The sequence below is a fragment of the Sebastes umbrosus genome, chromosome 6 (genome assembly GCF_015220745.1).
Source record: "Sebastes umbrosus isolate fSebUmb1 chromosome 6, fSebUmb1.pri, whole genome shotgun sequence".
Taxonomy (NCBI): Eukaryota; Metazoa; Chordata; class Actinopteri; order Perciformes; family Sebastidae; genus Sebastes; species Sebastes umbrosus.
The window spans coordinates 15,122,056-15,146,364 of record NC_051274.1 but is presented as its reverse complement, the minus strand read 5'-3'; the positions used below and the strand labels follow the sequence as shown (position 1 = coordinate 15,146,364).

Below are 24,309 nucleotides of genomic sequence, written 5' to 3'. Positions count from 1 at the left end.
AATACCATTTTTTGGGCTTCGAAGCTTTGGTGAGAAATATTCAATATTCAATATAATATTCATTGAAGCACGACATGTTCTTGTATCTTTCTATTTCCATCTCCCTCGTTTCAGTGCCCGGGATAGATTGATAGCACTACTGTGCACGCGCACACACACACACACACACAACAAACAGCGATATCTGTCTGAGAATAACTCATAATAATTCATGTGAATATGAATAATGTTGTGGGATTATTCCTATTTCATGGGCTATTTTGTGATTTATGCATTATTACATACTTGGATACATATATAGTATATAAAAAAAAAAAAACATTGGCATTTTAGTACTGATTTGGAGGTTAATTACTATGGCAACAGCTGAAACTTTGAAGCATTCGGGTCAGCCCTAGTATTGACTGATTATAATGACCGTTTTTGACATTTTTTACTGACGAAGCTAACTAATCGATTAATTGAGAAAATGATCTGCGGATTAATTAATAATGAATAACGTTTAGTTGTAGTAACTTAACTTTACATTAACTTGATGAATGCTTAATGGCTTACAAATGAGAGTTACCCGTAGAGGTTGTGTTTTCAGCTTGTACCTTATTCCTTTTCCTTCTCGACATACTCAGGATGAAAACAAGCAGCTTCCATCATCTGTGCCAAAGAAGCAGACTAAGCCCAAGCTGTCGGCGGGGAAGGACAGGAGCGTGGACTCGGCCGTGGACAAACAGCGCCAAGAGGCCAGGAAGCGTTTGATGGCAGCGAAGCGCGCGGCGTCAGTACGACAGAACTCCGCCACGGAAAGCGCCGACAGCATTGAAATCTACGTCCCCGAGGCTCAGACCCGCCTCTGATGAGAGCGAACTAGCACAGACCATCGAGGAAAAATCCCTAAAACTCACATCAGACTTTCATTGACACAAACACACAGACAAAATCTGAGACGAACACACAGACGTACAACGGATGCACAGAAGCCGATCCCTCATAGCAGCACAGCTGATTGACAGGAGAAACGCGGGGATCACAGGGCAAACAATCCAGAATAATGCAGATCACCGACCCTGCTGCCATGGGACAGAAATAAACTTGACACATGTTTAATACTATTGTTATTATAATAATTATCTCCTAAAGTATATCAGGACTGTCTTAAATGTGCAAGTATCTTGGATAAGGACATCCTGTACCTTGTGAGCTGAAGAATCTTGGTATCCCAGAAGTGTACTCTCTTAAAACTCCCTTCACTGCTGAGTCTACCGGCAAGTTTGTGGCTGCCTGGTTTACGAGCTGAGCTACCATCCACACACACTCAGGACACACATGCAGGTGTACTCACTGTCCACAGAGTCTTCCTGTTCTCTATTTGTATTAGGCTGCCACTCGATCGGGTGTGGTGTGTACGCTTCACAGCGTACAAACTATAAGATGGTGTTAATGTACTTTAAAATGCAGAGAACCAGAGGAAGGCAGTAGCATATATATTATAAATATCACACTATTACAATGTTCATTTTGTAAATGTTGTATACCAGATTATTTGTTAGAAAGAGGTCAGTGTTGAGTACCAAGGTAGTTTTTTATAGATCGAGTACATGTACTGTCATGATATATTAGCACTTGATGCAATCATTCACTCCACCTCTTTCTCTCTCTCTCTCCTTTTCACAAACGCACACTACACAGTCTGTGTCTGTGAATACCCATCGTTTAAAGTCTTACATTTGTTTAGTTTTCGTGAAGGGATGTGAGGAACGACTGCACCGCCAGTGAGCTACAGAGGAATGTATGAAGTTGTACGCATCATGTCGACTTGATCACTGCACTTTTCCATTCACCTCAGATCAAGTTTTCGCTCACCTTGGTTTGCCTAATCATTCTGACTTTCACTGCATCCTCACGCGATGTAGGGGGACCAAGACGTTCACCACTCGATATATGGCATTCCCATTCAACCAGACTGCTTGTGAGAGGGTGGGGGTTTACTTGCCACTGGAAAGGAAATGGAATAGCATAGCAATAATAGAATCGTGATAGAGCGAGCAATGCAGTAGGTACCCAGTCTTAAATTATTTAATTCAACATTTCCGTTAAGACTTTTCTTAGCATGAAGGATGAATGTTTATTTCTTTTTATGAACTGACTGCCCTTGAAATGACCAAAATCTCAGGTTGAACTCAACAGTAAAAAAAACCACTATGGATGGATTATTTATTATGTAACCACAAATTAACTGGCCAAATGCTTCAAAGCCAATGATGAATATTTCAAATCCAGACCTACTCAGTGTTCTTTGGTAAGAAAAAATTAAGGTTTGGAGCAGTGAGGCTTAATTTGACTGCTGAAGTCATCAGTCTCCTTCGCTGCCCTTTCTAGCAGCTTGAACTCCCACCCCTGTCTGTTGAGAATGAACTGTGGTACATTTTTTTTTTAATTTAAAATTTGAATGTCATTTGACACGCTTCGTGACCTTCATCCGAAATGAGGTCAACATAAACATGTCTTGACTTCTGTAATTATGATAATAAATGGTGCTGCGTGGGACTTCATATTGTGCCAAGACGGCAACGATCATCAACATTTCAGTGTCATTTGATGAAGCATTTATTTAAAGTGATTTTTTTTTTTATTTAATCTGCTCATGATTTCAGCTGTCTGTGTGCGCATTCTCAGCCAAGTTTGTTTGTGTTTGCATCAGCTCATTCCACATACCACATTGTATATGTCTCAACTCATGACACTTTGAGTATGGGACTGGAATATTTCCTACGTTTCTCAAATGGAATCATGAGTGGAACTGGGCGTACATAGCAGATAATCATGCACAAGTGTAGGTTGACTCACTAGTTGTTGTTTTTTTAAAGTAAGAGCTGGCTCTCCCCCTACTGGTCAGTCCTTGCGCGACACTCCAGACATCTTTGTTCTGCTCCATTTTGAATCTTTTAGTTCACATCACACACATGAAATGACGTTGAACTGGGAATGCTGACACAACACCAAGTTGTTGATTTTTTCTTATTCTCTTGTTTGTATTACATCAACAATGGACATGTGCATTTCATTGTCCAAAGAAATCATTAAACATCCCTTTGCTACATGTCCTGGTCATCATTCTTGCTGTCGTTTTTTTACATCATTAAAACAACGGTAATATTAGCTGCTGAGTTAATATTACACACATCATAAGCATTAGATTAGACATGTTATTGTTACTGTGTAATCTCGAAAAGCATGGCCTTCTTACATATGAAAATATACAAAGATCCTTGCCAGTGAATTTTCAGTACTCCTTTAAATGGGTCTTGCAACTGATCTGAAACTATTCAATCTGTGTAAGGCATTCAGGGTATGTACTGTACGTAAGAGTTTATAACTGTGACTGACAAATGGTGGAAAGTCCTCTCTTTTTTGTCATATCATTTGAGAGCCGGATCCCTTTATTTGCCCGCATACTGAACTTTAAGAGAGCACGAGCTGATCAGGGATCTTCAGAGGGATTGTTTACCAGTACTTCCTGAGTTTCAAAGGGCTACAAAATGGACCAGAAGGTGCAGCTCTGGAGGCAGATTATGTGGACGTGCTGATGTGGACGAGGCAATATTCTCGGGTTAAGTGATTTCTGGGATTTATCTAGGAATATCTTTGAGATAAAAAAACTGAGTCATTGCTTGATGGACAGAAACACGCTGAGAATTATAAGCCCATTCTGACTTCAGTACCCACATCTCTCTCTTGGCATCTGTCCTTTTAAGAGACCCAGCTAGGAAAACGAGCAAAAACTACGTAGTTCCAGATTATCTTGTACCGACGAACATTATTTTACAAAACAAGCACATATCTTACAGACGAGAGAAGTGGTTGTTTCATGTTATGGTGTATTAGTTAGACACTGTGAGGCTAGTTTCTTTTAAGAGAATAAAGACTTGTGATTGCAACGAGTTACGTGGCATATTTTCTGTATGAAATAATCTGTAGAATTAAAGAGGAATGCCACTCAATTTTTTTTTGGAACGCATGTATGTTTTTTTCCTCTGATATATGTTTAAACAAATTACCTCACTTCTATTAATTGTTGTTCTTGGATCTGGAGCAGAAAAATAGTGTCCAGAAAAATTCTCCTTGTGATCCCAAAGCCGCTTCTGTTTCTTTTTTTTCTGTGCTCATTTGTTGTCATTGTTTTATAACTTAAAATAAAACAAGGGTCAGCAAAACACTTTAATTTGGTAAGTGGTCATACAAATAATACTCATCCTGGTAATGACAGCAGTATAAATACACAGAGACATGCACTATATGACCAAAGGTGTGTGGACAACACTGTCCATACTGGGCTTTTGGTTTGGGGATGTCATTCTAGATAATTTAGTTCCAATTAAGGGAGATCTTAAAGGTGCTATTGATAACATTGGTGACATTCAGCTGCATTCTCCCTCTCCCGTCCCATTGCATTTACTTTACAACAAGTCGTTGCCAGGCACTACCGGCAATCTCAGCCATTTATCCATTTTTTTCCACACTAACTGACGACACAGAGATACCACGTGATACCAACGGAATTTTACAATTGGCTCACAAGCCTTGTTAGAAGTGGGAAACAAACAAAAAAAATGTAAATGATTAATTCACAATAATCATTTTTTTCAGGAAAAGCCATACTTTTATTTGGCACCTTTGCCTACATAAAAATGTTATCAATAAGACCTTTAATGCTACATATTGTAGACAACAGTGTGCTTCCATCTTTATGGCAACAGTTTGGGGAATGCCCTTTCCTGTGCACAGACAAGGTCCATAAAGAAATGCTTCTCTAAGTTTGGTGTGTAACATCTTGACTGGCCTGTGCTCAGAGCCCTGACGTCAACCCTATCCAATACCATTCAGATTAATTGGAACATTAACTCCTAGCTAGGCCTTAATTGCCCAGCATCAGTGTCCAATCTCACTCAAGCTCTTGTAAGCTGAATAGGAGCAAATTCCTGCCGTCAGGGTCCAAAATGTTGTGGAAATCCTTCCCAGCAGTATACGGAGGCTGTCATAGCAGCATATTAATGCCCATGGTTTTGGAATGAAATGGTCAACAATCACATAAGGGTGTAATGTCCACATGCTGATTGTAACAAATAAGTACATAAGAGCTGCTGTCAAACAAACAGTGCTTACCTCACCCCCTCCCGTGCTACATCCTTTCACACACCCTCTGCTCGTTTGAAGCATCCCTCGTGGTGATAACACATACGATTAGATCCTCATCTACTCAGCAGCATCCCAGAATGGAGGCTTTAGTACCATGTATTTGAGAGACACTTAATCCAAAAATGAAAACAGACATTCCCACCAGGACTAAATGTGGTAGTTTACTTCTACATTCTGTCATATTTTTGCTGTATTGCTTTATAGGTAATGTAGCCTACTGTAGGTCTGTGACCTTTTGACCTATTGCCATATGAAATGTATAAGATACTGGCTCACCATGAGGCCAAAAGAAGCAATAGTGACTGAGGTAATTTGATTTGCAGCCATACATTGCAGTTTACTGTAGGGTTCTCATAAGTGAGTGAGTGCATGATTCACAATGCAGTGCTTAATACAAGAAACAAGGAAGGTTAGAGTTACTGTACAATCCAGATGTTGGATTTGAAGGAGACCTTTGAGTCTCACAATGTCCTGTAATGTGATAACTCAACCTTCTACACCTAATACAACTTCATAACATGTGATTAACAGAACACAAACTCTTTAAACGTAGTGGTATTCTCCTTTAATGAACATGTGAGAGGATGAGATGATGCTGTCACGTGCATCTCCTTGCGTCACAGCTACTGAAGCACAGCGCCTCTCGCAGGCTTCATGATGAATGAGCAACAAAGATGAGCTGATGCATCAAGTCAGCTGAAGATAACCTAAATGAGATTGCCTTCAAAATCAAAATTCAAACTGTGATGGAAACAAACATTTACATCATTAGAAAACATGATAGATTTTAATGTAGTTGTTGTATCCAAAAAGGTTATCAATTAATTTGGGAGTGACCCCAAAGGGTCCAAATCTGTTGTGACGTGGGACCTTTTGTGTGACAGCATTTCCCCTGAACAATGTAATTTTAGCTGTAGCTTTTAAATGAATATCCAAACTCTTAGTCAACCAGTGATGGCTGGGAGATTTCCCCTATAAATAAGCTACTACTGCAAGCGTATAAACATATGGACAGGAATACTATTATTATAATGTAAAGTTATTCACCAATATTGCCTATTTAGCCGTAACAACCGGTATATAAGCACTTACTTTACATTTATGAGTTTTTTTTATGTATTTATCAACAAATTGAATTCATCCTATAAACAGTTTAGAGCTGTAATCATGTTTAATGATTAATACTAAACATATGAACAGTGTGTTATAAAGCATTTAGCAACTTTTGATACTACAAATCATGTAGCCAACCAATGTATTATAATTAGTGGCAGAATGTAACAAAGTACATGAAGTATTATGCTCAGTACTATTCTGAGGTACATTTATGCTACTGTACTCTACTACTTCATTAAATTTCTGAGGGAAATATTGTACTTTTTACTCCACTATCTGACAGCTGTAGTCATTAATTACTTTATAGATTACGATTTAACTTGTAAAAAACATAAAAATAGTTCAAATGTTCTAAAATGTATCGACACCTTGAAAATGGTAAAATTATGCTTTTCCTGACATTAGTGCATGAGGCAGGTAATCTGAAAAAAATCATGTTGCTCTGTGTCCTCCGGTGCTCCTTATGGCATCGGCAAGATTTCACAGACCGGAGGAAAACAACCAATCAGAACCGAGCTGGAGTCTGCCGTCTCTGAGCAGCTGTCAATCACTCGCGAACTCCGATCAAACGGACAAACTAGGCAGTGCTGATCAAATATGAATCAATATTCTGTTACTGTAATGCCTATTTCTCACCTCAGATGTTTTCAAGTTTGTAGTGTACTGTTTAGCTGTAAAATGAGAAAGTTTGTGGTGGTGTCATGTTGAGATCAGTTGAGGAAATACCAAGCACTGCCCACCAGTCAGAGCACAGCCAATAGGAACGCTCTCTCTCTGAAATGACCTGTGATTGGCCAAAGTATCCCGTCACAGGATTTTCTAAAGCCTGAAAACAGAGCCATGAGGAGCTGCAGAAGTCTAGTTTTCTCTCAGAACACTTGAATATATGCTGAAAGATTATTACGGAATTTTTGCTCAATGATGCCAAAAACGTTCTGCCTACTGCAGGTTTAATGCATCAGAAATAATAATCCAATAATATTGATGATACATATAACATTGTGAATGGTGCCATTTTGCATTAATAGTAACATTACTTTTATTTTTGATACTTTTGATGCTATGCTAATACTCATGTACTTTTGCATGCAGGAACTTTACAGATTATAACGTGTTGAAAAAACCTTTTTTTATCAATTGGCTATATACTGATTATCTACGCTTAAAGCTGATGTAGGCAAGATTGGAGCAAATATGATTAAAAAAAGTTATTTTTATAAAACGGTCGCTATATCGTGACAGTAGTACATGAATATCATGTTCCTCTGTGTCCTCCGGTACTCCTATCGGTATCTGCGAGATTTCACAGACCGGAGGAAAACAAGTAGTAAGAGCTGATCTCAGGTCCACTGTCCAGCTGCTGTCTATGAGAGCCGGCTGTCAATCACTGGCGAACTCCAACCAAACGGTCAAACTATCAAATATGAATCAATATTATGTAAAGTTAATGCCATTTTCTCATCTCAAATGTTTTCAGAATCATCTTGTAGTGCACGGTTTAGCTGTAAAATGAGAAAGTTTGTGACGCTGCCGCCATTGTGAAATCTGGTGAGATTTTTTAAAGCCTGAAATCAGAGCCATGAGGAGGTGCAGAAGTCTAGTTATCTCTGAGAACACTTGAATTACAATATGCTGGAAGGTTATTATAGAATTTTTGCCCAATGATGCCAAAAATATTCTGCCTACTGCAGGTTTAATAGGCGGGGTTAAGATAAAGTGAATTTTGTGGTGCTTTTCAAAATGTCTAAAGTATTACAAAGAGATGCTGTCTTTGAAGGATTTTATTTTGGAAAGCACAACCGGAAGCTTGACAGTGGTGAACTTCCGGCAGACAACCGGTAGGAGGAGGAGCCAAAGCATCCGATAGAAGAAGAAGAAGGAGAGTCCGGCGGCGGTGGAGGACAACTGATGGCTGCAGCATTATAAGCGAGATAAGCGACTATTACTGAACACCTGCTGATCTGTGGTACGTTTACACATTTAGGGGTTTCCTCCCCGGCTTTGCTACAACATTTTATTGTGTTTTTAAATGACACTTCAGGTCGTAAAAGCAGAAGTGATGAACTTCACAGGCCAAGAGTTTACACTGTCAGGTATTTGACTTAAAGGGTCCCATATCATGCTCATTTTCAGGTTCATACTTGTATTTTGTGTTTCTACTAGAACATGTTTACATGCTGTAATGTTCAAAAAACAACTTTATTTGAGTATGCCTGTATTTACCCTCTGTCTGAAATGCTCCTTTTTAGCGCAATTAACAGAATTACGTTGCCTGGCAACAGTTTGGGTCCATGTGTACTTCCTGTCAGTTAATGACATTAACATACACTGCAACCAGGAAATAAACTGGGACACATTCAGAATGTTTACGTTTAAAACTGTGTAAAGGGTCTAAATATTGTATATTTGTGACATCACGAACGGGCAGAAATCCTGACAGCTTGTTTCAAATACAGAGTTTCTGAATACAGGCTGTGTGTATTTCCCTGTAGATTGAGTGTTTCGATACTTTCACAGTATTTATATAGGACTTAAGCCTGCTTTATAATAAAAAAACATGAAAATCTCACTTTTTTATAATATGGGACCTTTAATGTACCAGACAGCTCTGCTGTCTACTGACATACAACTGCTGCTCCAAATCTCATTATACTCCACTAGCTCAGTAATCCTCTCTCATTATACCTCTGAGAGTATATTGGCAGGAGGATGTGGAAATCAGTAATGACTTTTATGGGTTACATCTAACAGAATAACTTAATTATAGATAACTATGACAGATTCCCACATGCTGCATAATGCTAATAACTCATTGGTTCCAGCTTCTCCATTGTGGATATTTTGCTGGATTTCTGAGTCATATATGATATTAAACTAAAATGTTTCGGTTTTGGACTGTTGGTCAGACAGAACAAGACATTTGAACATGTCATCTTGGGCTTTGGGAAATTGTTAGGGTACATTTTCCCACTATTATCTGACCAAATAGTTCTACAAAATAACCAACAGATTAATCATTAATGGAAAATAATAGTTGGTTGCAGCCCTAAAACTTGTGAGCAAGCAATTCTTCGCATTTGCAAAAGCTGTCACCAGCAAATGTTTTGATATAAAACAGTGCTAGAGTATCATAACTGGAAACACTGGGGAAATCATTGTGAGCTTGCTATGATCTTAGTGAGCTTTATTCACTGCATGTCTTAGGCATCCTAAAATATATGACAGTAATATCACTTTACGTTGGACCTGAACATCACTTGGCATTTGCTGTATCATCGGGCTTTCCTCAACAGAGAGATGCTGACCTTGTCTTGCCAGTGACCAGAGCTCGCCACCGTCCCCAGGCCAGCCGAGAGAGGACAGCAGGAAACCGATCAGACGTGTCATGGCTGGCAGGCAGCAGAGACCTGCGGCTGCCTCAGACGGCTCAGCTGAGGCCAAAAGAACAGACCTCAGGGTCAATGAGAAGAAGTGCTGTGAGTGGTTTGTTTGTCCTCTGTGTGTGTGTGTGTGTGTGTGTGTGTGTGTGTGTGAGAAATGTTGACTCATTGTCTGAGGCAATAACCGGTGCTGTATTAATTATTGAACTCTGCACCTTAATATTGCTATTATTATTATACTATTTTTTAACAGTGTCCTGTAAATTGTTTACTTGTCCTTTTAATCAGTAAAGAAAGGTGATAAGGTCTCAGCAGGCATTGATTGTTAAAGGCCAACTTTGACGCACCTGCTGTCACTCTTAGTGTGTATACTGTGTGTGGGTGTATTTGGTATTTGTAAAGGCGGTTACTACAACACCTACTGTTCCTTTTCCACAAATGGGCAAGGTCGACATTCAGAGTCAGCTGGTAAAAATGTCAGTGAGCTCGGCTTAATTTTAATTTCACAGTCAGACTTTGAGGAATCTTTAATCAGGAGTGTGAGATGGATCTAAAATTATTCAATCCAAATATGTCTTGAACACGAAAACCTGCTTTCTGCTGGGTCTAGAGTCAAGTCTCGTCTTGCCACGTCTTTGTTTTGATAGATCCCTGAGCTGATAATGGTCTTTTGTCGACACTGAAAGAAAAGGGAGGAGAAAAATCTGTTAAAATATTTTCCATCGCATGTCCAGGCCAACAAGGTTACACAGGATTACTAAACTGGGTTGCTAAGCAGCAGGAGAAACATTAACCAGCAGTCAAGAGATGACGACTGTATGACGGGAATGTTAAACTAAACGTTAACCAGCTGGTAGATGAACACTGTAGGGGTGACATTGGATTATTTCACAACCCTACCTCTGTACATGTGTGTGTATACAGTATGCAATATCTGCCCTATTATTACAAACACCCTTGTATGCTTAATAACAAAAATCTCTGGTTGTGTTTATGTGTATGCATGGTGGTTGTTGGGTGTGTGCAAACTTGCAGCTTGGGCCTCCTACATGACCAACTCTCCAACTGTGATAGTGATGATTGGGTTGCCAGCTAGAGGGAAAACCTACATGTCCAAGAAGCTGACACGCTACCTCAACTGGATTGGAGTGCCAACTAAGGGTCAGTACAGAAGCAATACATGTTTCAGTTTTATGCAGGTTGTAACTTTTGATCTGTCCACAGGGAATGCGAGCAATAAAAACAAGTTAAGATTAGATCAGATCCAGAGCGTCTTTGAGCCCTGTGAAATATCAGAGTGATTGTAAAATGAAAGTAGTGTTATTTTCTGAAGGGACAGTCCAGTGTATCAGATTCAGAATCAGTTTTTATTTGCCAAGTACATACTGTACATATGAGGAATTTGACTTTGGATTTATGCGTCACTCTAAGCGTACTTGCACAGAAATAGAAATAACAGCTAGGGAACAGCTAGGGACAAGGACAACAAAGCAGGACAAATAAACGTGAGGAATAGACGAGACTGTTATGTACACAAGTAGTGGAAAAATAGGTGTATATATAAATATTTTATAAATATATACAGTGTATATATATATAAAGCACCAATGACCAACAATAAAATAAGAATAAAATAAAAATGTCTATATACGTTTTTGTGTAATGACATTCAGAGATATTAAACTGCTTTCTCCTTTTATGCACTCTGCTCATGGAATGAGTTGCCAAATATCATTACCTTAGAGGTACTCCCTTGTTTGAATACCTTTTTAAACAGTTACTTCCTTGAAGGAAACATGTTACTGTTTTACATAATCCTTGACGCATGTGGGATGTTTTATGGATATTGCTGGTATTGGCCTGTATGCCGGCTCTTCTTTTACTATTTCTCTTGCGTTGTTTTTATGTATTGTTTGTGTCCTAACATGTGAAATTGTTTCTATGTGAAACTGCTGCCATATTGACCAGGACTCCCTGGAGGAATAGATATTGTATCTCAATGGGACCTTCCTGGCTAAATAAAGGATAAATAATAATAACAGAACTAGAAGTGCACTCAGAGAGCGCTGACCTCCGCCAGGGAAGGTTTCATATACATCGCCCTTGGCGGAGGTAATAATAACAAAAAAATACTTATCTGAAAATGTTGTGCTTAAGGCAATGCTGTGCTAATTTGTAGTTCAATATATATCACCAGCCCCTATCAACTGACTCTGTTTGTGGTTGCACAACTATGTTTTAAACTAAGTGGAATGCAGGAGAACTGGTTTGGCAGATGTGGTTGAGATGAAAGATAACGCCAAGCACAGACAGTAATCCTATTCACTGCTTCTGCCTGTCTTTCTCTGACTCTCTCTCTCTCTCTCTCTCTCTCTCTCTCTCTCTCTTTCTTTCCTCTCTCTCTTGCAGTATTTAACCTTGGAGTTTATAGGAGAGAAGCAGTGCAGTCCTACAAGTCCTTCGACTTCTTCAGACATGACAATAAGGAAGCAATGCTAATTAGAAAGTGAGTAAGAGAGTTCGTCTTTGTGTTGACCTCCTCTGGTGTAGTAGATTGACCCCTTTCCCACATGATCCCTCTGCATGTGTTACAGCAGGCCTATTCAATTGACGGCCCATGGGCCGAATCGGGCCCTAAAACAACCTCAAACTGGCCCTTTGATCATTTATAAATATGAAAAAAGTATTTAAAAACAATAATAATAATGTCTTCAAATCACTGTGTTTTATTTAAATAACCTGCTAACATAACACCAAGTTTATTGCTTTACATAGTGCATGTTTACATAGTGTGATTATTAGAATATCATAATTTTATTAGTAGGCTGCCCTTTCATTAGTTACGTCTTGTTAAGCGCAGAAACATTCATTTTGTTAAAAAGCTTTAACCCAAGCTGTTTAAGCAGAGGGAATTTAGGAGAGTCAAACTGAATAAAAATATGTTAAATGCAACATTGTGTTCATTAAAACAAGAATCTACTAAGATTAAAAAGGTGTATTGTTTTCACATTTAAATTCCTAGCTTTGCAGAACAGACATAGAAAATGTAAATGTCTGGCCCTTCTAAAAAAAGTAATTGAATAGGTTTGTCTTACAGGGTCGTGATCACTACGCCCAATAAATCACCTGGTTACTTTGCCATGCAAATGCCTCTTTTGACTACATGATGTTTGTTTAACAAAATTTCCTGATCAATTTACTCATTGTGTTTCCACAGGCAGTGTGCTCTGGTGGCACTGGAGGATGTCAAGGCCTATCTAAATGAGGAGGGAGGCCAGATCGCTGTAAGGACACAAAAACTCAACAGTGCATCTGTTAATAGATATTAATTGTAATTTGAATTTGGTCTGAATATCTTGTGTTATCTGTCAGGTTTTTGATGCCACCAACACCACCAGAGAGAGGAGGGAACTCATCCTTAATTTTGTAAAGGATAACTCCTACAAGGTCAGAGTTACATTGAAGTTTTAATCTTTAAGGTCAGTACATTTTCCCATGAATTCTGAATTTCTAATGATTATTGTATTTTGTTAGGTGTTTTTCGTTGAATCGATATGTGACGATCCAGATGTCATCGCTACAAATATCCTGGTAAATGATGCTTTTATGCTTTTTTTAAGTTACAAGCACAGTTTAGTCCTTCAGTCGTTGGATGTCATCATCTCTACAAATGTCTCTTTCACAAAGGATGTGAAGGTGTCCAGCCCAGATTACCCCGAGAGGGACAGAGAAAGTGTCATGGAGGATTTCCTGAAGAGAATAGAGTGTTATAAAGTGACGTACCGACCTTTAGATCCGGACAAACACGACAAGTAAGAAGTAATTTTGTTATGGATGCTACGAGTCGCATTTCTTTATGTTTTTGCCTTGACATTGTTTAATGCTTCTCACCACTAAAAGTCATTTAGGGCTAAACTGTCTTAAATTATTTCCCAGTGTTGGCCTTGTAGAATATCTGAACATGCACTTGCAGAAACTGTCCAGCAGGTGGAAACATGAGCTCATTTGTAATCCAGATTATTGTCTGCTATTTAATGACTTTTGATTAGTGGAGCTGATAAACGGTAAATCCAAAAGTAGCATTAATTAGTCAGAAATGTAGGTCATGTGGCTCCAGGAAAACCACTAATGCTGTGATTTGTTTGATTTCTTTAAAAATGTACTGATAATATTTTCATTTTATGTGTATTAAAATAAATAAATCCGAATCAGAAAAGACTTTATTGATCCCCTGTGAGAAATTGAGACATTACAGTTCCTTATACTTATATAAAACATAAAGAAATATAAGACAAATAGAAATAAAGGACTATGTAACATGTAAATGAATGTACATTATGCCATAATATATAACACAATATATGTAGAGAAATATAAATAAATTACAAAAATAAGAACAAGAAATGAGATGTATAAGAAATATGTACAAATATGTTTATCAAACACATACAGTATATAACTACAGTGTAAATAAGTAAATACAAATTAAAAAAAGGTGAGAAGTGGGATCTATTAAGTGTGTTAAATATAAATGCAAGAATAATATAAATAAGAATAAAATAAGAGTATTTCCTTAAATGTACAGTATAAATGCAGTATTTGATGGAGTATTGCACTGTTGAATTATTGCACATTTCTTGTACAGTATTGCACATAAGAATAGTAAGGAATTATTAAAGTAACCTAACTGAGAATAAGTCCACATGCTTTTTCTTTAATTTTGTTTGTAGAGAGGAGGAATAGTTGTTGATCTTCTTGAAACTTATCAAGGTTAATGACACAATGTTCTGAAGTGTGCGAAGGATGAAATATCAGGATATTTAGACTACACCAAAAGTACAAGATATACCTTCCCTTGCCCTTGAGTCACATTTCAGTGTCTTCAGTTACAGTATGTTTTGACTCCCTCTCTGTTGTCCTCTATTCGCTCTGACCCACAGGAACCTGTCCTTCATCCAGGTCATCAATGTCGGCCGTCGTTTCCTGGTCAACAGGGTGCAGGACTACATCCAAAGTAAAATAGTGTACTACCTCATGAACATCCACGTACACTCCCACTCCATATACCTCTGTCGGCACGGAGAGAGCCATCACAACGTGGAGGGACGCATCGGGGGAGACTCTGAGCTGTCAGAGAGAGGCAAACAGGTGCACTAGTAAATCATCTCACTCTTGCGTTTGTAAACTCAATAAAGATAGCAGCATCTCCAAAAGTCTTATATAGTATGTTAATTAGCCAGCTGTTTCCCCCTGTTTCCAGTCTTTGTGCTAAGCTAAGCTAACTGGCTGCTGCCTGTAGCTTCATATTTAATGGACAGACTCTGGGCAAGAAAGCAAATAAGCATATATGCAAAAATTTCAAACTAGTCCTTTTTAATATTATGTCCAGTACAACATAACAAGCTTTACAAGTTAATTTGGCAAGTAATAAAATCAACAAAGTTCAAGCCCGCATTGTTAATATGGAAAACACACCTGCCAAAATAAAAAATAAATAAATAAAAAAATAAATGATGCGATAAATAAATGAATATGCCATTAAATGTACCAAAATAATATTAAAATAAATACAGAAATTAATTGATTGATAAAATGTGACTTAAATTGATATTTCTGTTTTAATTTGCTTCTTTATTTATTTACCTTTGTATGAATTCCCCTATTTATCTACTCTTCTATTTGATTTTCCCTTTGAAGAATGAAAAATAAATGCAAAAATAAATTTAAGTTAATAAAATAAATAAATAAACAAATAAAAAGGAAAATTATATAGAAGAGCAGATAAATAGGGGAATTAATACAAAGGTAAATAAATAAAGAAGCAAATTAAAACAGAAATATTAATTTATGTCACATTTTATCAATAAATTAACGCCTACATTTATTATATTATTTTTGGTACATTTCATAGCGTTAATTTATTAATCAAGTCATTTCTGTTCTCCGGTTCTGTCCTCCATATGTAAACGGATTTTCGAGCATAAATCCAGTTGGATGGCGTGAATGAAATCCTTCTGCTACAAATCAACAGATTTTAGGGCCTTTATGGGAAGAATTACTTGAGTTCATTCACTGTGTAACTTCTGTTTTGTATTTAGGTGTCGGTTCTCCAGCATAAATCTTTCATATATTCTCTTCGTCAGTTTTCAGCAGCACTGAAGGGTTTTGCGGAAGAGCATCGTCTGTCAGACCTGAAGGTTTGGACGAGCCAGCTGAGACGCACCATTCAGACGGCCGAAGAGCTGGGAGTTCCCTACGAGCAGTGGAAGATCCTTAATGAAATAGATGCTGTATGTCCTCTGATGTATAACCAAAGAGACAGACATACACTGTGTATGCGTGTGTTTTGAGTGTTTTTATTACTTTGTGTTTCAGGGAGTGTGTGAAGAAATGTCCTATGAAATGATTGAGGAAACGTACCCAGAGGAGTTTGCCATGAGGAGCCAGGACAAGTACCATTACCGCTACCCTGGAGGAGAGGTAAAAGCCTTCTCTTTCGCTTTCTCCTTCTTGTACCTGACAGATTAGGGTCTGTTAAGGTTTTGGACATTATGTTTTTTATGTCTCCGTACCGGCAACAGCGATATTTCAGGAACATCTGGAGGGAATTTCTTCAATTTGGCACAAACTTTCACTAGTACTCAAGGATGAACTGATTAGCTCTTGGGGGTCAAAGGTCAAGGTCACTGTGACCTCACAAAATAACATTTTTGGCCATTACTCAAGAATTCCTATGCTAATTATCAGTATTCAACACAAATGTGTAACAGGATAAAATGAAGAAGTGTTGACATTTTGGACCGACATGGATGTAAACTGCAACTTAACTAGTTGGCGGAGGCATACAACTGTGAGGCGGTAATTCTAGTTTAATAATAAACTGGAAAATTATCTTCTGCAAATACTGAATGAAACAAAACAAAACCAAATTTGATTTTATGCTCTTTTCTCTCTAGTCCTACCAGGACCTGGTCCAGCGGCTGGAGCCAGTCATCATGGAGCTGGAGCGACAGGGCAACGTGCTGGTCATCTGTCATCAGGCCGTCATGCGCTGCTTGCTTGCCTATTTCCTGGATAAGAGCGCAGGTTACATGCACAAACAGAAACATGATACATGCCTAGACAAAGCATCACATTTTATATGCATATTTACAGTATACTGTTGAGTCACTGCTAACAGCTGTTTTTTATCATTTATTTAAAACATGTAGGATAATTTTACTTAAGTGATAAATTGAACAGTGCTTTAACAAGAGAGCTTAGCGAAGAAATTCAAGGCCATATTGTTCCCATGAGTCAGAACGCATACAACACTACAACATTTAGGCATTTTTGTGACCTTGAAATCTGCCGTACTCTGTAGATTTGCGATGGTGCGAGTAGCAGGGCGATGAAATAAGAGATGCACTTAAATGAGGGGAAAACAACAACAAAAAACGCATGGCACAACTGCAAAAAAACCCCATCTAATGTGGATATCTTAACTGACTTATGCACAAGTACAGAAACACCTGGCTGTTGCAAAATAGTCACACAAACTTTGGTGCTTTTGTACAAATCAAACTGGTTGGTTGTAATTAGGTATTTTAAAGGAGTCATCCGGTGTTAGTGGGTGTTGTATCGCCCACCAGGTGTTACTCCAACCTTAGCTCCAGGCTACAGCAGAGACCCGTTGAAAATGGACCGTCTCAGCAATTAGATCTCTAATTGCAGCAGCGATTGACCTGTGGGTAGTTTCAATGAATAGGATGAACATTATGTGGCAGAGCAGAATCATGGCTGTAAATGTTTTGGCCAAATTTGACGGATGACAGTAAGGAAACAATTGTTTATTTTAGAAAAAATGTATTGTGGTGTGACACTGTTTTTTTTTTATGCCACCTCAAGAGGGTGCTAAAGTCAAGAATTTTCTATGCAATATACCGTTTCGCAAATATGACCCAAAGTATTTGGCTTTACCCAAACAAGGAAGTATGACAGATTACAAAGAGTCGTGTTTACAGATTAAATCTTGAGCAGCATCATCAGCTGCACATGACCAGATAAGGGGAAGAAGAGATGTGTCATTTTATTCAGACTCAACTTTTGCTTAAAGTTGGGTGGGAGACGAGAGATGATTCATTTTAAAGCAAGACAATGACATTAATCACAGCACTATATGTCATAAGACTGTGTGTGATGCTCTAAAAGAGTCAGAAATGGTCATTCATCAAATTCTGCCGATATATAGACAGTTTTTTTTTGGGAACTATATTTATTCATTCTCCCTATTAAACAAAACCGTATTAACAGTATAAATAACAGCAATGACAAAGAAAAGACATACAAAAAATGCAACACATTTAGATGATTGCAGACTCCCCATGTTGAGAATAACATAAAGTCCATTCCTATATTTTTTTATGACAAAACAGGCCTGTCATGTTGCAGTGGACCCTTTATATCATCATTATTATGTAGGTAGGTTTCAAGAATCAAGGCAAAAATAAATAAATAAAAATATAACAAACCGTATTCATATGCATGAAATTTAAATAAAACCATAACAACAACATAGTACAAGAAAAATATGCATATTATTTGCACTCAAAATAAAAAGATGCTGCAGATTTGCCACTTATTCAATAAAGGGAAACCATATTCTGTTCTGTTTTTGAAGTGATCCATTAAAGTGAATTTCTGTTTCTCAATTTGAAGACACGTCATGACCTTCTTGACTAATGAGGATTACTCGTCAAGCTAACAATGAAGCAAATACTATAGCACTCGAAGATGACAGAAACTTTGACTGGATTGTAAATACTAACATGTCTTTTTTTGCCTCAATTTGTAACCTTGTTTGAAACAGCAACACTGTAACCTAACTACCGTTTTGTTATCTCTGAAAAATGATGAAACAGAAGAGTTCTTGATAGTGGACTCTTTTGGACCCCATTGTACATATGCTTTATTGAATGTTTTTAAATCCACGCACAATTATTTTCATATGTTTAAATATGTGGAAGTGGGCGCAAAGGGAAAAATAACAAACCTGAATAATAACTGGGTGGTTAGGGTGGAAAACACTGCTCAAAGTCAAATCCACAATTAGGCACGGGTTTCGTCAGTTCGGCAGAGGAAGTGGTCACGGCTGTTGTAAGTCTCAACCACAGTCTGATGACTTCAGAAACCACAAAGTGTGGGTGCAGCTCTGGCTGGCATCTCATCCCACTGCACCCCCGTATGGGACATGTAGCACTGCAGTCTTAATACAGCGTCATGCACTGTCCCAAACATGAGGGGAAAACACAAACATGACTGCACATAAAAACAGCACAGAAAGTCTCATGTTTTCTTTTCTTTTCTTTTGTTGGCACAGATGATCTTCCCTACTTGAAGTGTCCCCTGCACACTGTCCTAAAACTCACCCCTGTTGCTTATGGTAAGTCACTTCACTGTTCATAAGTAGACTAAATATCTTCCTCTGTTGGGTTGTGACGTATTTTTCTCCTGTCTCCCTCTTCCAGGTTGTAAAGTGGACATGTTTGACCTGAAGGTTGAGGCTGTCAACACCCACAGGGACAGACCATTAGTAAGCTTGTGACCCTTTAATCATGCTCCGTCGTAAACATAAATACGCTGTGACATTTGTCTGAAGTTGTCAGTCAGGTTCGGTGTAGTGCATGTGCTCGGTGCGTGCAGCCTGTAGGATCAGTCACACCCGGCCCACGGTCATGACTGGACAAACCGCTCTGACCACGGCTATATTCAGGAGTTCAAACTACAATTACACAACTTTCAGGAGCCAGATATCCAGTCTTCTGTTAAAAGTCCTGGTGCCAGATGCATAAAACTCTGTGCAGGTTCACGACTGAAACTCCTTTTATCCACAGAGAGAAATATGCATTCTCATTCTTTTCATCAGATATATAAGGACGTGTTTTATAAATTTCTTTTATGAGGTAGATTTTGTTTTTTGGCTCTTTATTTACATTATTGTATGTTACCATTTTTGTGCAACCACTGAAAAACTGTCCAGCGTCAGTAGGATGACTTTGATAACTGCTTCTACTAGGGTTGCCTGTTTTTGTTAGGTGGAGGTGTGTTGCTTGGTGCGGGTCAAGGATTTTTTGGTTGCCAACCCACTTACTGCCATAATCTCTCTTGTGTCAAGACCCGCATCAAATCGTTTCTGAATGGAGGTGCTGGGGAGGCAGTGGTTTGGGCATTTCTGCTGCGTTCCTGCTTGCTTGCATTTTCTGGGCAACATTGTGGAACCTCCTCTTTGCGTAGCGCTGCATGGTTAGCAGGTGAATTTTTTAGTTAGTTAAATAAATTTAACTATAGATTTAATTTCCTATATCCATATCAATACTTCTGTCTGCTCCATCTGTCAGTAGTGCTCATATAGAAAGAGACTTGTTCCTCACAATGAAGGATGATTGTTAAGAAGTGTTTTTTGGCCATTTTTCATAGACAATAGAGAGATGACAGGAAATGAGGGAGACATGGAACGGAAGTCCTCGCCACACTCGAACCAGGGACGTTGCGGTTCATGGTCAGTGACTTAGAATAAAAGCTACGGGAGCGGTGACCTCACAGTAAAGGATAAAAGGAAAAGAACATGAAAAAAGGGATACAAAATTTGATTTTTTTCAAAAATATGTTTATAGAAGTGGTAGAACTGGTATTTTCCAGATTGCTGTATGGACTGCAAACATCAGTGAAACTGGCTAAATTAATGTTTTATTTTTAGAATCCATATCCACCTTCACATATCAACCTTGGCTCTCTTCGTTAGCATTGACTGAAGTATGTGTGAGATATGCACATTTTCACCACAAGATCTGTTTTTACAAATACCAGTTTATGTGTGTCAAGTAGGCATACTGTACTGTATGCATGTTTTTTTGTACATCATTTATACATCTCGCCCCTGGACTTTTCAAACACCGTTCACCAACAGCGAACTTCCACTAAGCAACTGAATCATTAGTGAGCTTGAAATGCCGCACAGGAAATCAATTTGTGTTTAGTCATGGAATGCCAATAACACATTCAGTGTCGTTTGTCTTTATATCCTAATCAGCCAGCTCCATATCTGTTCCCTGGTTGTAGAGTTTGTGCTGTTGAGTGTTGAAACAAAGAGTCCCAGACAGAGGGGGCGTCAACATATAAACACATTTTCCGAGAAACCTCTTGTTAAATGAGGTGAGACCAACATAACAGCCTTGATATTTATGGCTGTTTGTCTCAGTGGTTGTTTTTCTGTCTTTGCCCTCTCACAGTCACTTACACAGGACATGGGGATTTCAGAGAAGTTTAATTAGTGGAAAGAAACACGTGTTAATCAGCCCACCTTGTCTGTCTGTTCTTCTCTGACCAGAATTCTGCGCCGCCGGCTTTCATCCGACGAAACAGCTTCACTCCGTTGTCCAGCCAAGACCAGATTAAACGACCTCGTCTGTACAGCATGGGCAACCCTCCGCACGCCCGCATGTCTCAGGCCCCCACTTTACCCAACATGCAGTTCTCTGAGGCGTCCGAAGGAGCAGAGGTCAGTGTAGTGAGTATTACTGTATATAATAGAGGGTTAAAGATGTTTTAAATGGAGGAATAAGTAAATAAATAAATAAATAGAAAACTGTCTGTTGTAGATAAATAATGAAACATGTGCAAAGACCCACAAAAAGAGGAAAACTAAGGAGCTGAGGAATGAAAGCAAGTTAAAGAGAGTAAAATAAATAAAGTTTTGATTTATTTTATCAACTGATTGGAGGTCAATTCTAAAACTTTATGTTTCTTTTTTCTTAATGAACTGTATTATCAATTGATATATTCAGCTCTATTTTTGACACACTCACCTTTTTCTGCTGTTTGTCGGTTTCGATGCTCTGTATGTCGACATGTGTTAATCTCAGAGATGTAATTTCATGTTTTACATGGTTTTAGAGCATATAGGTGTTTATAACAAACAACAGGGCCCTTCACAAGCACCTTGGATGTGATTTTTGCCTGTGTTGTTGACAAAGTGACCTCTTGTAAATTTTGTGTACCTTAACTAGACAGAGAGGGAGTGTTTCACTGGTGGCTGGTGACCTCAGATGTTAGTATTAGCTCAAGTTCAGTCGGTGCCAGTCAAAACAAACTCCTCATTCCTCTTTTGGCTCTGTGTTTTTCTTAATGCCGTCTCCCTTCCCTTCGCATACTGCAGGACTCTGTGAACGGGTCCAGTGCACCAGACACAGGCGACTGTGTTCGGAGTTAAAGGAGCACAGAAAGAGGTATTTTCAGCTTTTTCCTGTTGTCTATCATCTGGAACATCTGCACTCTTCACCTCAAATATCTCACACATCCTTTGTTTTGCCATTTATCTCAGGCTTTTCTCCAGATGGATGTATCACCAATTCTGAGGACCAGCAGTAAAATCCCCACCAGCTACAGCCATAACATTCTTAAACACTGTATCTGTGTAGCGCTATGTGTGTTATATTCTTTGGTTTGTGTTGGATAGGTGATGTACGTGTGAGTGAGTGCACATACATACAGTACATGCCTTTGCACAAAAAGCCTTCATATCGAGGCTGCGATCCAGCTCAGATATATAGTAATGTAGAGATTTGTAGTAAATAGAGACTCTGAAAACCCGTCCATTAGTTCCTAGAACACTCCACATACTGTAGTCTACAGTCACATTATGCTGTATTAGATGTAGAACCTGTTGATTGTGAATTGTATACCTCAATGAAAGCTACTACCTTTTTAGTTTTAGTGTAAGAGAGTGCCTCTCTTGAAGGAAGCCATTAGTTTTACTCTTTCTTTGAGTTGTCTATTTAAACATTCCCAGGTGATGTGCATCCTTCCCCGGATGCAGGTTCCGACAAGATGTAGTAATAATTTAATTTTGAAGTGTAATTTAAAGCATATTAAGCTTGCAGTGGGCAGACACCGGCTGTAAAAAAGTAATGAAATGTTTCGTCTAGCCTTATAAAAAGTGCAGCAGCTACTGTGCTTTTTCCCTCTGTGACAATTATCCTGTTCTTCTCTTAAATGATGCCTACCGATATGTTTTGCCTTCTACTCAAATAACAGCTTTAACAATATTCAGCTGTGAAGAGCTGATTACATTTGAACTCCATCAAATGTAATATACAAATAACGATAACATATGCAACATATAATAACATACAAATATTTCAAACACAAAGTTCTCATGAGTTTTAATGCATTTTAGTTTCTTCATAACTAAAAGCAAATCAGTTGTGTACTCCTGAAACAACAAGTATGTTAATTACTAGCTTCATAGTAACCATAGTAACATGACTTTGATTTTGATATCGGCAATAAATCAGTATTTGGAAAATAAAGTGCCTTTATTTAAAGGACTACAAGGCTGTGACGGTTGTAATAAAAAAGATTTAAAATATGTATACATGATATGCAAATGTATGTTTCACTTGAATCGAACGATTGGCTAAAATATTTGGATGTCTTAAAAAGAGCTTTAATGTCTCACACTGTCATACATGTTTCATTTAATAAAGTTAATTTAAATGCAGTTTTTATATTGACTTCTGTTTTTTCCAGAGTATTTAAGATTATTTTGACCTTATTATTTTGCTTCGGAGTTCCCCAAGGCTCCATCTTGGGGCCTCTTTTGTTTAACATCTACATGCTCCCACTGGGTCAGATTTTTGAGAACAACAAAATAAATTACCATAACTATGCAGACGACACACAAATTTACATAACTCTATCACCAGGAGACTACAGTCCAATACAAGCACTGAGTGAGTGCATTGAACAAGTCAATAATTGGATGTGCCAGAATTTTCTTCAGCTGAACAAAGACAAAACTGAGGTCGTAGTTTTTGGAGCCAAAAAGGAAAGATTAAAGGTTAGTGCTCACCTACAATCTGTGATGTGAAAGAGCTCGGACCAAGCCAGAAACCTTGGTGTAGTCATGGACTCTGACCTGAGCTTTAACAGCCATATTAAGACAGCCTTCTATCACCTGAAGAATATAGCAAGAATTAGAGGACTGATGTCTCAGCAGGATTTGGAAAAACTAGTCCATGCATTTATCTTCAGCTGACTTGACTACTGTAACGGCGTCTTTACTGGTCTTCCTAAAAAATTGATCAGACAGCTGCAGCTGATTCAGAACGCCGCTGCTAGAGTCCTCACTAAGACCAAGAAAGTGGATCACATCAGTCCAGTTCTGAGGTCTCTACATTGGCTCCCTGTCTCTCAGAGAACTGATTTCAAAATACTGCTGCTGGTTTACAAAGCACTAAATGGTTTAGGGCCAAAATATATTTCTGATCTTCTGCTATGTTATGAACCATCCAGACCTCTCAGGTCATCTGGATCAGGTCTGCTTAGTGTCCCCAGAGTCAGAACTAAACATGCAGAAGCAGCGTTCAGTTTTTATGCACCAAATATTTGGAACAAGCTCCCAGAAAACTGCAGGACCAACTCCAACTCTGAGTTATTTTAAAACAAAGCTTAAAACGTTCCTGTTTGCTGCTGCCTTTAATTAAACCAGATAATGATCTTATACTGCACTAGAGCTTTTACTCTTTTGTGTTTTATTCTATTCTACCTGCTATCCTAGCTTTTATTTTTAGCTTGTTTTTATTTT

The 24,309-nt window shown here is 38.3% G+C and overlaps 2 protein-coding genes and 1 long non-coding RNA gene across 9 annotated transcripts in view; 2 read left to right on the top strand and 1 right to left on the bottom strand.

The window, feature by feature from the left end:
- Positions 1-3,995, top strand: part of dlgap4a (discs, large (Drosophila) homolog-associated protein 4a) — a 105,563-nt gene extending 101,568 nt beyond the window's left edge. For all 5 annotated transcript variants that reach the window (XM_037771669.1, XM_037771667.1, XM_037771671.1 and 2 more), the window contains one exon: positions 627-3,995. In XM_037771669.1, the coding sequence (XP_037627597.1) occupies positions 627-851 (225 nt within the window). In that variant the 3' untranslated portion in view covers positions 852-3,995. The remainder of the gene's footprint in view (positions 1-626) is intronic.
- LOC119489360 lies at positions 1,541-12,162 on the bottom strand. Its single transcript, XR_005207157.1, has 2 exons — positions 12,037-12,162; positions 1,541-1,658 (listed from the first exon to the last, which is right to left on the bottom strand). It is a non-coding gene; the product is annotated as an uncharacterized LOC119489360 (long non-coding RNA).
- LOC119489359 (6-phosphofructo-2-kinase/fructose-2,6-bisphosphatase 2-like) lies at positions 8,113-23,223 on the top strand. 3 transcript variants are annotated; one of them, XM_037771674.1, is made up of 17 exons: positions 8,113-8,272; positions 9,600-9,782; positions 10,722-10,847; positions 12,096-12,192; positions 12,904-12,970; positions 13,059-13,133; positions 13,221-13,277; positions 13,374-13,498; positions 14,627-14,834; positions 15,830-15,976; positions 16,062-16,166; positions 16,643-16,772; positions 19,045-19,107; positions 19,193-19,257; positions 21,052-21,222; positions 21,880-21,949; positions 22,045-23,223. In XM_037771674.1, exons 2-16 carry the CDS (start codon positions 9,692-9,694, stop codon positions 21,931-21,933), a joined length of 1,581 nt encoding a protein of 526 aa, XP_037627602.1. In that variant the 5' UTR covers positions 8,113-8,272; positions 9,600-9,691; the 3' UTR covers positions 21,934-21,949; positions 22,045-23,223. The 3 variants fall into 3 exon arrangements, 2 of the variants coding, with proteins under 2 accessions (XP_037627602.1, XP_037627601.1); XM_037771673.1 differs by having other exon boundaries at positions 21,052-21,231; XR_005207156.1 differs by lacking the exons at positions 21,880-21,949; positions 22,045-23,223 and adding an exon at positions 20,142-20,223 and having other exon boundaries at positions 21,052-21,189.
- Positions 23,224-24,309: the final 1,086 nt, after the last annotated feature.

What these genes read in the sequence shown, in the direction of transcription:
- LOC119489359 (XM_037771673.1), top strand. Translation starts at nt 9,692, where the DNA reads ATGGCTGGCAGGCAGCAGAGACCTGCGGCTGCCTCAGACGGCTCAGCT. An exon ending in TCATCGCTACAAATATCCTG is followed by an intron (nt 13,278 to 13,373) that starts GTAAATGATGCT and finishes TCTTTCACAAAG; the next exon opens with GATGTGAAGGTGTCCAGCCC. An exon ending in ACTCACCCCTGTTGCTTATG is followed by an intron (nt 19,108 to 19,192) that starts GTAAGTCACTTC and finishes TCCCTCTTCCAG; the next exon opens with GTTGTAAAGTGGACATGTTT.